This window comes from Dreissena polymorpha, chromosome 3 (genome assembly GCF_020536995.1).
Source record: "Dreissena polymorpha isolate Duluth1 chromosome 3, UMN_Dpol_1.0, whole genome shotgun sequence".
Lineage (NCBI taxonomy): Eukaryota > Metazoa > Mollusca > Bivalvia > Myida > Dreissenidae > Dreissena > Dreissena polymorpha.
The window spans coordinates 26,340,018-26,354,759 of NC_068357.1; the positions used below are offsets into that span (position 1 = coordinate 26,340,018).

Consider the following 14,742-nt stretch of genomic DNA (forward strand, 5'->3'; position numbering starts at 1 on the left):
ATTATATATAATAATATAAACTAGCTTATGATTACCAATGAGAATATGATACCGTAACACTTTATTGAATTTACTACATAAAATGTAGGGATATATCAAGTGGATGTACCCAAACCCTGTTAGCTCTAGGAGGACTTACTACAAGTCAGTTTCTAAACTGGCACCAACAGCTACCACGTCGGGCTCCTTTAATTTGCGGGCAGTGGCGCTGAAGATGCTGGACGCAAGCGTTCAAAATATGGAAACGGGTGAGAAAAGCCACTGAGATCAATCATGTTCTCTTATCACTTACTGACTTTTCATATTGGTACAATTGCCTGACTATTGGTTTAATTTAAACATAAATGAAACTTCATTCTGTGTTTTAAAATGAGTTATATTTGCCAACCATTTCGTAGGCTAAGGAACATATATTTTTGCCACTAAGACAAATGAATTTTTTATGTGATCAATGCGCATTGATACCAGTACATTTGCCTCAAGGTTGGTTTATTGTTAAGACTAATAAAGCGAAAGTTTGTGTTTAAATATGATTCATGTTTGAAAAACGAAAATAAATAGGCTCGAGAACAAATACGTAAACCATACAGAACTTTAAAACATGTAAGTGTTAAATAGATTGTTCTAAATAACAAATTATTTTAATGAAATAATTATTCCAGTTGACTATAAATAAATATAACAAACCACTACGAACATTGCAATTTTTTAAATAGCGCTTGTTCATAGCCTACAGACAGTTTTTAAATGGGTGAAAACAAGTTTTAAGTGTTTGAGTCCATCTCTAAACTCATATAATTGTGAAATTTCTTGATAGTTCCTCGTTGCGTGATTGCTCTTATTGTGTATTAAATTCATGGATGAGCCATATAATAACACAAAAACGACGCCAACAAACTGGCAGTCATAAGTATCAATTTTCACGATTTTCATTTATTGCAGATAAGTGTGCTTATCTTAATGGCGGATGTGAACAGATATGCATATCCTACCACACGGATGAAAACACGTTCGAGAGAAAATGTGAATGCTCTGCTGGTTACACTTCTGTTAATACAAACTGCATTTTGAAGAGTAAGCTATATTCCATAGATAAATTATAGTCTGATTAACGGGCGTATGTGATTGCAATTCTATTATACAAGCAAGTTAACCACTTGAAAATATATTTACAGTATTCATGTACATAACCTAGATATACGCTAAATATTGTAATGGGCCCAGTTGAACGACGAAATAAGGTAACAATATGTTAACCTCAGACCAAAATACAATACATTTTGAAAGAAATGTTATTATCAAAACATTTCAAATTGTTCGAGCAAACAAATCTGTTTGCAATTAGCCCATATAAAAAGAAGAGTAAGCAACTAAGTCACATACATACCTTGATTCCAAAAAGAAAGATTGTTAGCTCAACTGGCCGTTTAATTTTTGGACAACCAGGTCATGTTCTGTACACAAATTGAACAACATGGAACACATTATCCAAAATCAATGACACATACAGTTTTGATTCTAGTTGCAATAACTCAGCGATATGTCATAAATTCGATGTAGCATTAAAATAACAAAAGTCTTTTGCACAACGTATACATCCTTTAAATTTGTCTAGAAGAAATTAAAAGATTTGTACAAAAACATGTTTGAATGACTCTATCCTATCAAGTGATCACCTCTTTAAAGGTGTTCACCAACCAGTGCGAAAACATCGCCCCTTGATTTACATTGGGGTATAGGAATGTATATATAAATATTTTTGTATCAGAGACTTGGACTGAAATAGTTCTTACCACACGCTAAACGAATCTTGATTGTGTATTTTATAACATTCCTAGTGCTAACATAATGTAAATATAAGCAATTTAAGACTCGATTGGGTATGCAAATGACACTCATATATATTATATTATTATGACAGGGAATTTCAACTTTAATTCAGCCTCCTCCATAAGTAATATATGCAAGCAGTGCATACAATATAATATTACAAAATTCATTTTTTCAAGTGCAGACATCGGTTAATATATGCGACATACTTATGAGCACTGTATCTATGAATACCAACCCTTCTATTGAAACAATTTCAAAAGGAGAAATTATCGAAACAATTCTATTATTTTTGAATGCAGTTCACATATTAAGCATAACAATCACACTATTTGACAGAGAGCTTTGCTTTAGAACCTCACTATCCCTTTCGATTCTTATGTGTTTTTAATTTCCCCATTATAACAACTGCTATACGTACTTCTCCGCGAAGGATAAGAACTATAATCCCATCCATTCCAATGCCCTGTACGTGTAATCAAATATTATACGCATATTCTGTTTTATTATATACTGTTTGAAAATGATCTTTATTATGTTGATCCATACATACGAGCCCCGTAACAACTGGACAGACAGCAATTTATACTTATAACAACATTATTGTTAGTCCCCAAAGTACAAATAACGATCAAATGTATCAGGATGATACCTATATGCCGTACGTCTACTGTCTACGTGCAATTGCATCGTTGTCAGAATGTATTGTCAGTTTTTATAAGATTATGAATATTTGTCAGCGTATCAGGAAAGCAAAACTCTTAGTTAAGGTGCGCGAGCAATACAAAACTTGGGCGAATGCAATTATGGTTTTATTACTTCGAAAAATCGTTGTTTATTATACGATATACAACTTATTAAACTATCACTATTTATTGAGTTTGAAAATGATCAATAAACACAGGTTTAACACTACTGATGAATTTTCAGCAATTTCTCCGGTGGACTTTGCAATTGTCTACGATACGACATATACGAATGTCATGCAGATTGACCTTAGGACGAATGAGCAGGCTGTCGTTCCTTTGAAGGATGTGTCCTATGTATTTGGGCTCCTCTACGATATTGAAACCAAACGGATCATTTGGTCTGAGCGTGGGAATCCAATTGTATACAGCGCTTTCTTGAATGGAACCGGTGTCAAAGTAGTCGGAAAAACAGGTACAATTTTAACATCTAAAATACCCACACGTAAACCGGGGAGTCCAATGTATCTCACAACACACAGATACAGCTTGTGTCACGACTAAATGGGAGCTTTAAAGAGTTTTGTATTTATTCGTTTAATAGTTTCTTTAAGAGCATTGTATTGATTAAGAATACAATTATTGTTCACGAAACACATTTACTATTAAGTGTCCCTAATTGCGGCATGTCTCTCTAAAAGCAGTCAGGCCGGAAATGAGATATATGTAATTTAAGGTTAGTTTATTTGTGTACCTGAACTTATGCGTCGATTTGAGAAAAGGCATACACCGCGAGGTTAGACTTTATTGTTCCGCAGGTATATCACATGACTTTCAAAAAAACTGTAACGACCTTTATTCGTGACACAATAACTTAATACATCGGTCGATCGTGTGGCACACGTGGAACCTTGTGTTAAAAAGTAAATTGCTTATGAACACATTGAATTAATGAAAACTGACGAACATGGCAACGAATTGGGGCTAGATTAAATGGCTAGCATAACCTCTCACATAGTCATAAATCAACGAATGGTACAGTATTAGCAAATATTCAAATACAATAATTCTTAATTGTTGAATTCATGAATTTTTACGCTTGATTATTTTCACATTAGTTTCCTTTGTTTGTTTACTCCTTAGGAAGCAGCGTTGTCACGCGATTTGCAAAAGACGAAACGACGGGAAATATTTATTACACATCAATGTCCACTTCATTAGACCAGCATGTGGGGGTAATAACTCCATCGGGCGACACGATATACCTTGTTGATTATTTTTTGGGAGATGCAAAGGGATCAATTGCAGTTCATCCGGGTTCAGGGTAAGGGATAATATAATTGTTTTGATGTATCCCGTACATCAATATTTTTTTTAACACGCATAGCATATTATACTGGCAAATATACATGGACAAATTGAAATAACTAATCCATTGACCGGCAAGAGCAAGTATGGATATAATGTCTTAATTTCAGATATCTTATCATTGATACAAATGTTAAAACTACTTTTTATAAAGGTTCAATTATACGTCTTGAGTGAAAAGTTTCATATCTTGAAGAAGTTAAACACTCATCATTTCATTAATTCACTAATACATAGAGAAACATTTTAAATGAATTCACAACACAGAACACATTTCGTTAGTTGTTAAAGTTGTTTTAAAAGGTAACAGTGTGATACTCGTTGACCTTTTAATTCATATTTTATTCCACTCACCAAGGAAATATCTGAGTATTTGGAGTTTACTTACAAACGTCCTAAACTGATAAATAAAAGATTTTTTGAAATGAAAAGTCGTATCGGTTTCTTCGATATTGTGTACCAAAATGGGAAACTGTGTTACCTAGTGTATATGGTGTGTAATTTTTGTGTTTAAAACATTGTGATGTTAACAATTGCCAAACGCGCGTGCATACAATTTAAAGCAGATTCTCATGGTTAGTTTTCGACTTCAGAAAAATGTACTACGTGGTGTGTGCCTATCCCAACTCTTACATAGCAGAGGCGAACATGGATGGATCTGATGTACGGAAGTTAATTACAGATGTGCACACACCAGACGGGCTTGCAATAGATTACATAAGTAAGGTGGTGCTGTTTTGACGCTTTTATAAAGCATATCCTGGTGTGTGTTTATTTATAGAAATCAAAGTTAGACCAATTGTATATGTTTGATATGTATATGTGATAAAAATTTGAATGAAAATTTACATTTTGTTTTGCTTACTAGGCACATATAACAATTTAATGATTAGGCGGGCTAAACCAAGTTTTGTTTTAAAAACTTTTTTTCAATTTACAATACAAATCAAGAAAAAACACCCAGTGTTTCTTTTTCATTTTACATTTTAACATTTTATTCGAGGAAGATTTTTAATTAGGGACATTGTCAGTAAACAATTTACAAGTGTTCATGTTTGTCGACGGATGTTATAATATAGGTTCATTCAATCGCGTAGACATTAAAATAGTTGTGCTTAACCCTTTGCGTTCCAGTACCTACGACTTTATATTGTATAGTAATGGTGGGTTCAATATTATTTACATACACAATTATGTATTAAAGGAGTTGTTACTGCCCGTGCAAAGTACAGGGGTAAGTGTCTTTTATTAAAGCTTAAAAGAAACCATTCAAAAAAGCTTTTTGACATTTTTCAGACAATTTCATTTACTGGACTGACGTGTATGAGAATACAATTCGGCGATGCAACTTAACCTTAAATGGCACCAACTGCAGTACGATCATTAATGAGACGAAATCCACAACTGTCATCATTCGCGACCTCGTGGTCGAAGGCGACATAATTTTCTACACTGGCTATGAAAAGGAGTGAGTATCTTAATTCAACACTCATTTGTAGGTAAAACATACAAAACTTTTTACAGAGGCTTGTCTACTCCCGAGTGCATAACTTTGCGTGTTGAAGCATGTATTGCACTTACTGTAGAAATAGTGACTTGAAAGTATTACTCATAAAGTGCAACTTTGAAATTTAATTTTCATATTGATTTCTTCCCTTTTTAACTCATTATAAGGCAGCAATCTCACAAACAGTGTTGTCATGACAAACATATTGATTTTATAAGTTGATATTGAAAAACTGCATTGTAATCATACGATCTATATGGTCTTGTGCACATACGCAAGCAAAATGTAACTGAGTTGTTATGTAAGAGCATATTTCATGATCACTGCTTATGGATACACATAAGCGCTTATGTCACTAGCATTTTCCCCCCGTTCTTTTGAAATATAACATCATATTATAGGCAAACTAAACACAAACATATTGTTTATGCTGTATACATATCATATACAGTTGAGGGGTATAATAAGTACTTTTTACGAAGACAGAGGTGGATATCACTGTTTGAGAGGGGTGGGGAATATTAATTTACTATACCCCGAAAGGAAGATGCATATTATATGTATTTTATAATACCAAACAAATACGCTGTATTTTAAATATAGCACGCTATTCGAACGTGCAGATGTTATATGATAATCAACCGCTCATCAAAATCAAAATTTATTTTATATACATAAATACTAGAATTAGTATTTTTGTACACATATAAGAACCACCTGAGCTTGATTGAAATATTTCGCCCACACGCGGGTTATAATATAATTATAGCTATTTTGGGATATATTACAATCAACATCATTGTATATAACAATTATTCGAGGAAATGTATCTTGCAGTTATGTTGTGGCCTACAACATGACAAGTAAAACATCACAGTCATACGGGAAGGACCTTGGTCGACTAGCCGATCTATTGATTTACACAAGCAGCTCTGTAAACAAACAACCAGGTAGTTTGTAAAGTTTTACATTATCGTATCAACAAAATAATAACTTAAAGTGTTCAACATGTACTTTATTTTCGTTGTGCTCGTCCAAACTGAAACAACGTTTAACCCTAGAAGATCAGTTTTTCAACAATAAGAAGCGAGTCGACATTTCCGTACATAAAAGATCTTTATTATTTTTAAAAACTAACGCTACGCATTTTATATTATTATGTGAAAATCAGACGAGTTGTAGTAAGTAAACCGTTATGTATTTTGCTGTACATAAATTTTAAATTGTACGAGCGTTTTTCTTATGACATGGAAATTACAAAAAAAACAGATTATTGTTCCATGCGTAGGAGTTGGTGCTCAACATTATCTACAAATGTCTGCAGAAATGTAACGCAATAACACCTTTTCGAGCGTAAACCAATCGCTAACGATTCGTTTACTGTGTGTTTTATGTATTGTAAAGGAAATTTTTAACTTGCCTTTAAGAAACTGACGGATATAAATTAAATTTATCTCTTAAAAATATTTAACTTCAATCTCCAATGGTAAGTCATATTGTAGTGAACAAAGCCTGTCAATCTAATAATGGTCGCGGTGACTGCAGTGCAGTTTGCCTTCCCAAGGGTAGTACAGACAGGACGTGCAAGTGCAACACGGGAGAAAACCTGCAGGAGGATGGACGCACGTGTAGCAATGGTATAATATACTATTTTGACGTATGTTTTGTTTGTAAAGTATACTTAAAGATTACGCTATAAGATTTAGAGCCATGCCTACTTGTAGGTCATCCTGTTAAACACATATAAAGATATTCGAATGTGTTACATCATCATTCAAATAAGTCCCGCTTATGTGTCTAGATGACCGAAACAAACTTGCAACCGCATACTATCTTATCGTGTTTAGGATAATTGTTGTGTAGTGGTATAAAATGAACAATGTATTTAATGACAATTTTAACTACAATGACAGACAGACAGACAGACAAACACTAGCATGCGTTAATTAAGATAATACAGTTTTAACGATGCAATAGGTCGCAACTAAACGACATACTGCCTATCTTTTGCAGCTGGCTGAGCCGATGTTGCATTTTTTTATCACTAAGTGTTTAATTTCGTTAACACAATATGACATGAACATTGGTATAATAAAATACAAATTAATATACATGTGCTTAAAGACGCGACCAAAAATACAATGCATGTCCTTTTTATTTAGTATATAATTGCAACTCGCTGATAGTACAGCCGGATTCTACACTGGTAACTATCAGTTCAATGTGCGAAAAGCGTCTGAACGATATGTGTGCCTTCAAATGCCCTGATGGCTACATAGTTAAGAACGCCTCGGTGTTGATGGTAAAGTGTCTGAACGATGGATGGGACATGCAAACGGAAATACTTTGTATAAGTAAGTGCCGTAATGCTGCTTTATGTGACCAGGTTACTATGTGTTTCCGAAGTCCATTAAATATTGTTGGTTGCATATGCAAATATATACACTGAATAAATGCAGGTCGTACAATGTCTAGGTAATTTACATGGATGTTGTATCACCTCAACTGATGATAATATACAATTGCTTTTCTCAGTAAATAATTGTGATATAAAATTGATCTACGGATGATTAAGACTTGTAACATTTTTCTTTATATGATAACGCGTGTTTATGAACTGAATTGGAATGTTATAACATTATATCAGTATTTCCATGTTCGATATTCCTTCAGAAAAGTCGGCTGATGCCTGTAACAACGATACTTTGAGCAATGGCAGACTGGACAACTGTTTTCTTCCTACTGTCGGCTCCACTTGTAATTTTACGTGCGACGCCGGTTACGCTAAGAGTGCCGATAATGTGATGTGCAGTAATTCTTTATTATGGTTGCCGAATGATTCCTGCAAAGGTTAATAGCTGTTTTATCTTGCTTACATGAATGTGATTTTCTTAACGTTTCGTATCATTGTATATTTTATAATTGTTTAAAAAAGATATTAATATCATTACTATTATCATTATAACTACGCACAATTCCGTTGTATAGCAACGACAACACCAACGACAACAACAATAACAACGACAACAACAATGACACCATTCAAGACAATACCACCAGCAACACTGACGACAACACTAACGACAACAACAAAAACGACAACAATAACGACAACACCAAGGACAACACCAACGACAACACTGACGACAACAACAAAACCGACAAACCGTACGACAACGCCAAGAACAACACCATCGACAACAGTAAAGACAATACCACCGGCAACACCGACTACAACACCAACGACTACACTAACGACAACAACAAAAACGACAACACATAGGACAACACCAACGACAACACCACCGACAACAGGAAAGACAATACCACCGACAACAACGACGACAGCACCAACGACAACACAATCGACAACAACAGAAAAGACAACATATAAGGCAACACCAACGACAACACCGACGACAACACTGACGACAACAACAAAAACCACAAAACCGACAACAACAACAAAAACGACAACAGCGATAACATCACTCTGCATGACCAGCGCAAACGCCATCCCTAACGGTTCCTTCAACAAAAGCTGTGTCAACCCGAAGGCTGGTCACACCTGCAGTTTCAGTTGTTATCCGGGATACACGCAAATGAACACGACGGTCAAGTGTGAAAATGACGCCAAGTGGGACCCCTCTAATCCGTGCCAAGGTAGACACAAATTCACATCAATGTCTTCTTGTGTACATTGCTTTCAGCTTAATTAATATTCGGTTTGATATTAAAAGCGATGTCAAACAATTACTGGAAACGGCATCGTTCAAACAAACCAATGTTCATTCAAAGTCGGGATATCCTTTGAATGTGATTTTGGAGGCCCCAGTTCGTACGTGAAGAGCAAGACGGTTTCAATGATAACATGCATGGTCTCCAGATCTTGTCTCGGCTTTGACTTTGCACTATAGTGATGAATTGTTAAATAATTTGGACCAAATGTTAATGTTAATAATTTTATTAAGAAGTGTAGTGTGTGAAACCCGTCTCATATCTCAAGGGTCAAGGTCAAACGTAAATGTTATATTTAAATTTTAGAACAAAAAGTGAATATGGGGGTATTTATGTCCTATGAACTCATTACTTATTAAAAAAACTGCAATTGAGCAAACGTAATTAATAACGCTGTAAATATATATATAATAACTAATATAAATTTCCTACTTATCGGTAAAACGCCAAAAGCGCACATTAAGAGTATGGGTTCACATGTATAAGTATGCCTTACCATTCGTGTCAAAAGTACAAATACGCCAACAGCTAAAAATAGATATCACCGCGGCGACAAAATTGTTACCGCGGTGACAATTTGTCACTGCGGTAACAATTTTGTCGCCGCGGTGATATATATTTCTTTACTGTGGTAACAATTTTGTCACAGAGGTGACACATTATGACCGTTGGTTTATTTTAATTATATCATTTTCCCCGTAACAAACCGATATTTTTTCAACTTTTTAAAGAGTTTTATAGACATCGCCAGCTGTATGTCCCACATCGGTTTGAGTTAATAAATGGTTAGTGAATCGTACATTATATTTGTTAAATTACACTTATTGGAATATCATCTGCTTTATCGCAATTAGATCATAGTGAATCAATTGTTAACGGCTTGTGCTATTAATCCGTTATCGCTTGTTTAACGGTACAATGCCTTCACGATATACCCGGTTGTATGACACTTATCCGGCTGTAAAAAACGCACAGACGTCGAGGCAACGGAAATTAATAAAGTTTCTGATATTGTCAACTAGATTTTAATTCTTGAATTATATACACATACTGTGACAATTCTCAAGTTACAACGAATAAAGCTTCAATTAAAAGGTTGACAAAAGATCGAGTGACATAAATTTATTTCGGTGTCGTTCTTAAATAAGTATACAGAAATGTGCATACACACAGTAGACGTATAAATAAATAGAAAAACAAATAATAAAAAAGTAAGCAAAATTGCACTACTACTTCATTATTAGACATTGCATGTAATGGATATCTATATTATCCGTGTAATTTTGAAACTTACTTTTTAACTTACTCACATACATTAAACAATATTAATTACACTTTGCTATCGTTTATTTTGAATAAAACAACGTTTATTTCACTTTGCTATCGTTGTTTTTTTTTTCGTGTATAGTTTATTCAAAACAAACCACTGATAACTTCGCAGTAAATAATCGCCGATTTGCCGTTTTGCTAGACGTTATTTCATTGGTCAGTTTGATTAAGCTCTTATCAAACTCTTTGGGTCAGACAATTTTGTCAACGCGGTGATATTTATTTTTAGCTGTTGGCGTTTATGTACTTTTGACCCAAAGGGTACGTCATATATAAGCATTAACGACTCTTTGTAAATATTTGTAATATGCATATAGCATAGTCCCGTTTAAGTGAAATGTTCTTCCTTTTCATAAGAAACAATAAATAACTATTTAGGACTGATAAATTACGTTCGTTAAATTTGTTATTTTCTCAGAGATTCAAGGTGACAAAAGTTCCCAGGTTGCCTCAGCCGGAGGGTTTTCGGGGACAAAGATTGGAATTGGATTTGGAATTGCGATTGCGTTGGTCGTCGTCATAGCAGGCGCAGTAGCGTTGTTTATATTCATCAAGAGGTATTTCACGCATGATCTACCGCGCGTTGTATTGAAACATTTAGTTCATTATATTGCAACCAATCTTGATCTTAACATTTGGAGACTTGTCAAACGCAAAACTTTTAAATCTTGAATATCTCATCTATTAATTAAGATTTTGAATATGAAATGTTAATGTGATCATTTGACAACATTCACATCAGCCATACAGTTTAGGGAATTTATTGTATGTTTTCCTGGTGTAAGAACACACCTGAAATGATGATCTTGGATTAGTTTTAGAACAATATCGCGGTTCAACATTTCCGGTTGAAAAACGTTGAAGCCATACATTTCCAACGTGCTAAAGCGTCCGATGTCACGGATGAATGATTTTCATGTCACCTTTCTTGGAATGTAGTAAATTGATCACAATTTTGAGTCATTATCTCAACCCATAACCGAGATATTCAAGTTTAAAAAGTGTTGCGTTAGAAAAGTCTTCAAGTGTATTGCTCGTGTAAATCCTTACTTTTGTACAAGGAAATGAATACATCAACGTCCCGTATTCACGCTTTCGTCAAATGTAAATAAATGAAGAGCCCGGGTAGACATATTATGGATTTAACCACTAATTCAAATCGTCAACGGGTCGATTTACATTGAGTTCGGATTCGGATATTCATTTTGTGTACTAAAATCTATTTGATTTACAGCGAATAGAAATATGTATGAAACAACTAAATTGCATTAAATAAAGTCGAAATTCATTTATTAATGGCCGATTAAATATACACATATTGTAGCAATATCACTCAATTGGATAGGTGCTGTACTGTTCAAACTGTTTAGTGCGTTCCATGAATTGTAAATTTAAGTTATGGTATAAATATTATGTTAGTTAAACAGTTTTCCTTCGATGCTTTACCTATTAAGTAATAACAATTTACAAGCACTGTTCATTTATCGATACAGTTGGCTTTTAAAATAAAAGAAAACGCAATTTCCCTAGAACACTGGACATTATTTTGGAAATTAATAAGTAAAATGTTTACCTTCAGACGAAGGTCTACGGAGGTCCCGTATTCGAATGCATCGTTTCATGCAGAAGATGAGAACATTTCGATTGAAAACCCTGGCTACATGACCACAGCTCGTATGAATGACCATGGCATATGCCCCGCACAAATAGATCATGTGACGTTAGTAGACATATACTTTTTCAAAGACAACCCTTTTTGATATGTTTACGGATAGATTTGTTCGCGTTATGAGCAGGAATCATGGCCATGAATAACTCAATAGGCGTTCCGTTTTCTTAAAGCATATATTGGTTTTACCAATAATTTATCATTTATTTACAAGTAATAATGCCACATACTCGCTTGCATAATCAAGTAAATCTCCTTCAAAATCGTTGAAGAAAAAACACCAAAAGTTTTTTTAAGCTTTTGCAACTTATCATTTCCAGGTTCGATCCTTTGCCGACAGTTCCGGTGAAACAGGACGAGGACGGATTTGTAAATCCCCTATACGGCGCCACCGTTCAACCAGGCGCCGACAGAAATCAGCAGGCAGACAATGGAGAACCTTTCTATGCAAGCTCGCATATTGCTTACGACAACAGCACTTTCACATAAGCCTGGTGCCACACAAAAATAGTTTTATTATGTTTTACTTAATTGATTTGAGCTATGGCTGACTTTAAAGATATAGATGCTACTGGGATTTTGCATCATTGAAATGCTTTTGATGCGAATCTTTTGTATTGCCTTCGATATTTTATATGACATAATTTATGTATAATGTGCCTTCACATACGTCAATTGTGTTTAACAAACGTGTGTTATCGCTGCAATTGTGTGAGGTTTTTATTAAATTGTTAGTACATGAAATACCAAAAAATATGTTGTTTTGATCTAGATTTAAAAACCTATAATTGTATATGGAACTTAACATTTCTCCTTCTACCTGTTTTCCATCGTGACATGCATCTATTTGGATACAAAAACACAATAAAAACATCATATATCGAAATGACAGAAACAATGTCAATAGAAAATCTTTTTGTTTTGCTATATTCTACTCATTTGCAAGACCATACGATTATCGCAATTAATTTTCAATCGTATTGGTGATTATTCCAAAAATATTATCTATACAATATGATTAAATGTCAGGTTTGCATAGCAGTTAAAATGATATAAGCCAATCTGTGGGATATAATCCTGCTTGTCGAGTATAGGCTGTAATCATTCCTTGAATTATAATGTCTTTGCTGTCATTTATAGAGGCCATGTTGAATTACATTTTATTCGTAAAAATGCTTCATGTAGAAGCACAAATGTACTAAGTAAGGAGAAAATAATTTGGGAAACGAGTGTACTTTCTTTTCAAGTGTTCCCATATTTTATTATGCTTTGATTTTATGTTCTAATAAAGTGTTAGTTGATATATATACATTTACAAATGCAACTATATATTGACGAGCGCACGCAAAACTAATTTATGTGATAGAATTAGCTTACGGCGTTATGCACTTTGCATAATATATTATGCTTATGATTGTATGTTTGTATTTTTTATAATACAATGTTAATTATTAAGCAAAACTATATTACTTATTAATTAAGCAAACTAAAGCTTTAGTTTTATTGCATTTGATCTATTTCTACATAATGAACATATATGTGTTCTTGATTGCCCGAATTAACAATATACATTCTATGTGCTCAAAATATTGCAAAACCACGAAACCAACAAAATGACGGTTTATCAATTTATAATACAGATCAATAAGTGTTTATTCCACGAAAGACTTCACTAAAAGCCTCTCTCACACATAGACGAATCCATATGACGAAGCCTGGCGAAAAGGGTAAATTTATTAATTCTAGCGAATTCTTGCCGAAATTGTTTGAATGTGTGTTGCATTGTGTAAAGGTGAACGTAGAGGAACTATTTGGTGCGAATGATTTACGAAGTGTGACGAACAGTTACTGCAATTCGCTAGAAAGCGTTAGGTCGCGCAAATAATATTCGTTCTTTCGGTTAGCGATTAGGAGCTATGAAGAGCGTAAAGATAAGAATGTAAGAGCAACCTTGCGCATACTTGCGCATACCGCCGAATATTTCCGAAACGGTGTTTCTGCATACGGGCGTTTTAATATAGACTAACTTTTTTCCGACTCGACAGTATCGGCGATTAAAAAAATTATGCGGTTTTTGACAATATTCAAGTCCCAAATGGTTAATTTATGAAGGAAAATGGTCCGATATTAAGACCACTTCGCTAATGAGACCAATATTTTGCCTGGTCTTAATAGCGGAACTTTACTGTACCTGGAATCGGTTGGCCAAAATCCCAAATGCATTTTCAGATACTCTCCTAGCCCTGGATAATCGGTAGTTCAGGATTCTTTCGTCTCTTGTCAGGACTATATGTCCATAGGGTTTCTGCATGTTCTCGCTAAGGCTGAAAGCGTCATCTCCAACCAAGAAATAGGGCATGTCGACGGTATCATTTGGAAAGGGCTGTGGGTCTGGAAATCCAATGGAACCATCCTGCACCATCTCCAGGAATTTTCATGCATTATACATCTTGGCATCTCCACTTGAACCGTATCCTTAAAATACAAAAGGATAAGAAATTGTCAGTATACAAATGTTCATTGAAAACAGCACTAAATGTATATTATTTATGTAATTACAAAAAAATGCAGTTAAATTTATGTAGACTAATACTCACCTACCAGATCACACCATA

The 14,742-nt window shown here is 34.4% G+C and overlaps 1 protein-coding gene across 1 annotated transcript in view; it reads left to right on the forward strand.

The window, feature by feature from the left end:
- LOC127875048 (low-density lipoprotein receptor-related protein 1-like) overlaps positions 1–13,536 on the forward strand; it is a 29,574-nt gene extending 16,038 nt beyond the window's left edge. Inside the window, exons 15-28 of the mRNA XM_052419856.1 lie at positions 89–248; positions 943–1,074; positions 2,761–2,991; positions 3,660–3,840; positions 4,478–4,605; positions 5,181–5,352; positions 6,229–6,341; positions 6,894–7,028; positions 7,554–7,745; positions 8,065–8,241; positions 8,380–9,054; positions 10,877–11,015; positions 12,038–12,178; positions 12,448–13,536. Coding sequence (XP_052275816.1) covers positions 89–248; positions 943–1,074; positions 2,761–2,991; positions 3,660–3,840; positions 4,478–4,605; positions 5,181–5,352; positions 6,229–6,341; positions 6,894–7,028; positions 7,554–7,745; positions 8,065–8,241; positions 8,380–9,054; positions 10,877–11,015; positions 12,038–12,178; positions 12,448–12,616 — 2,745 coding nt within the window. The 3' untranslated portion in view covers positions 12,617–13,536. The remainder of the gene's footprint in view (positions 1–88; positions 249–942; positions 1,075–2,760; positions 2,992–3,659; positions 3,841–4,477; positions 4,606–5,180; positions 5,353–6,228; positions 6,342–6,893; positions 7,029–7,553; positions 7,746–8,064; positions 8,242–8,379; positions 9,055–10,876; positions 11,016–12,037; positions 12,179–12,447) is intronic.
- The last annotated feature ends 1,206 nt before the right edge of the window (positions 13,537–14,742 follow it).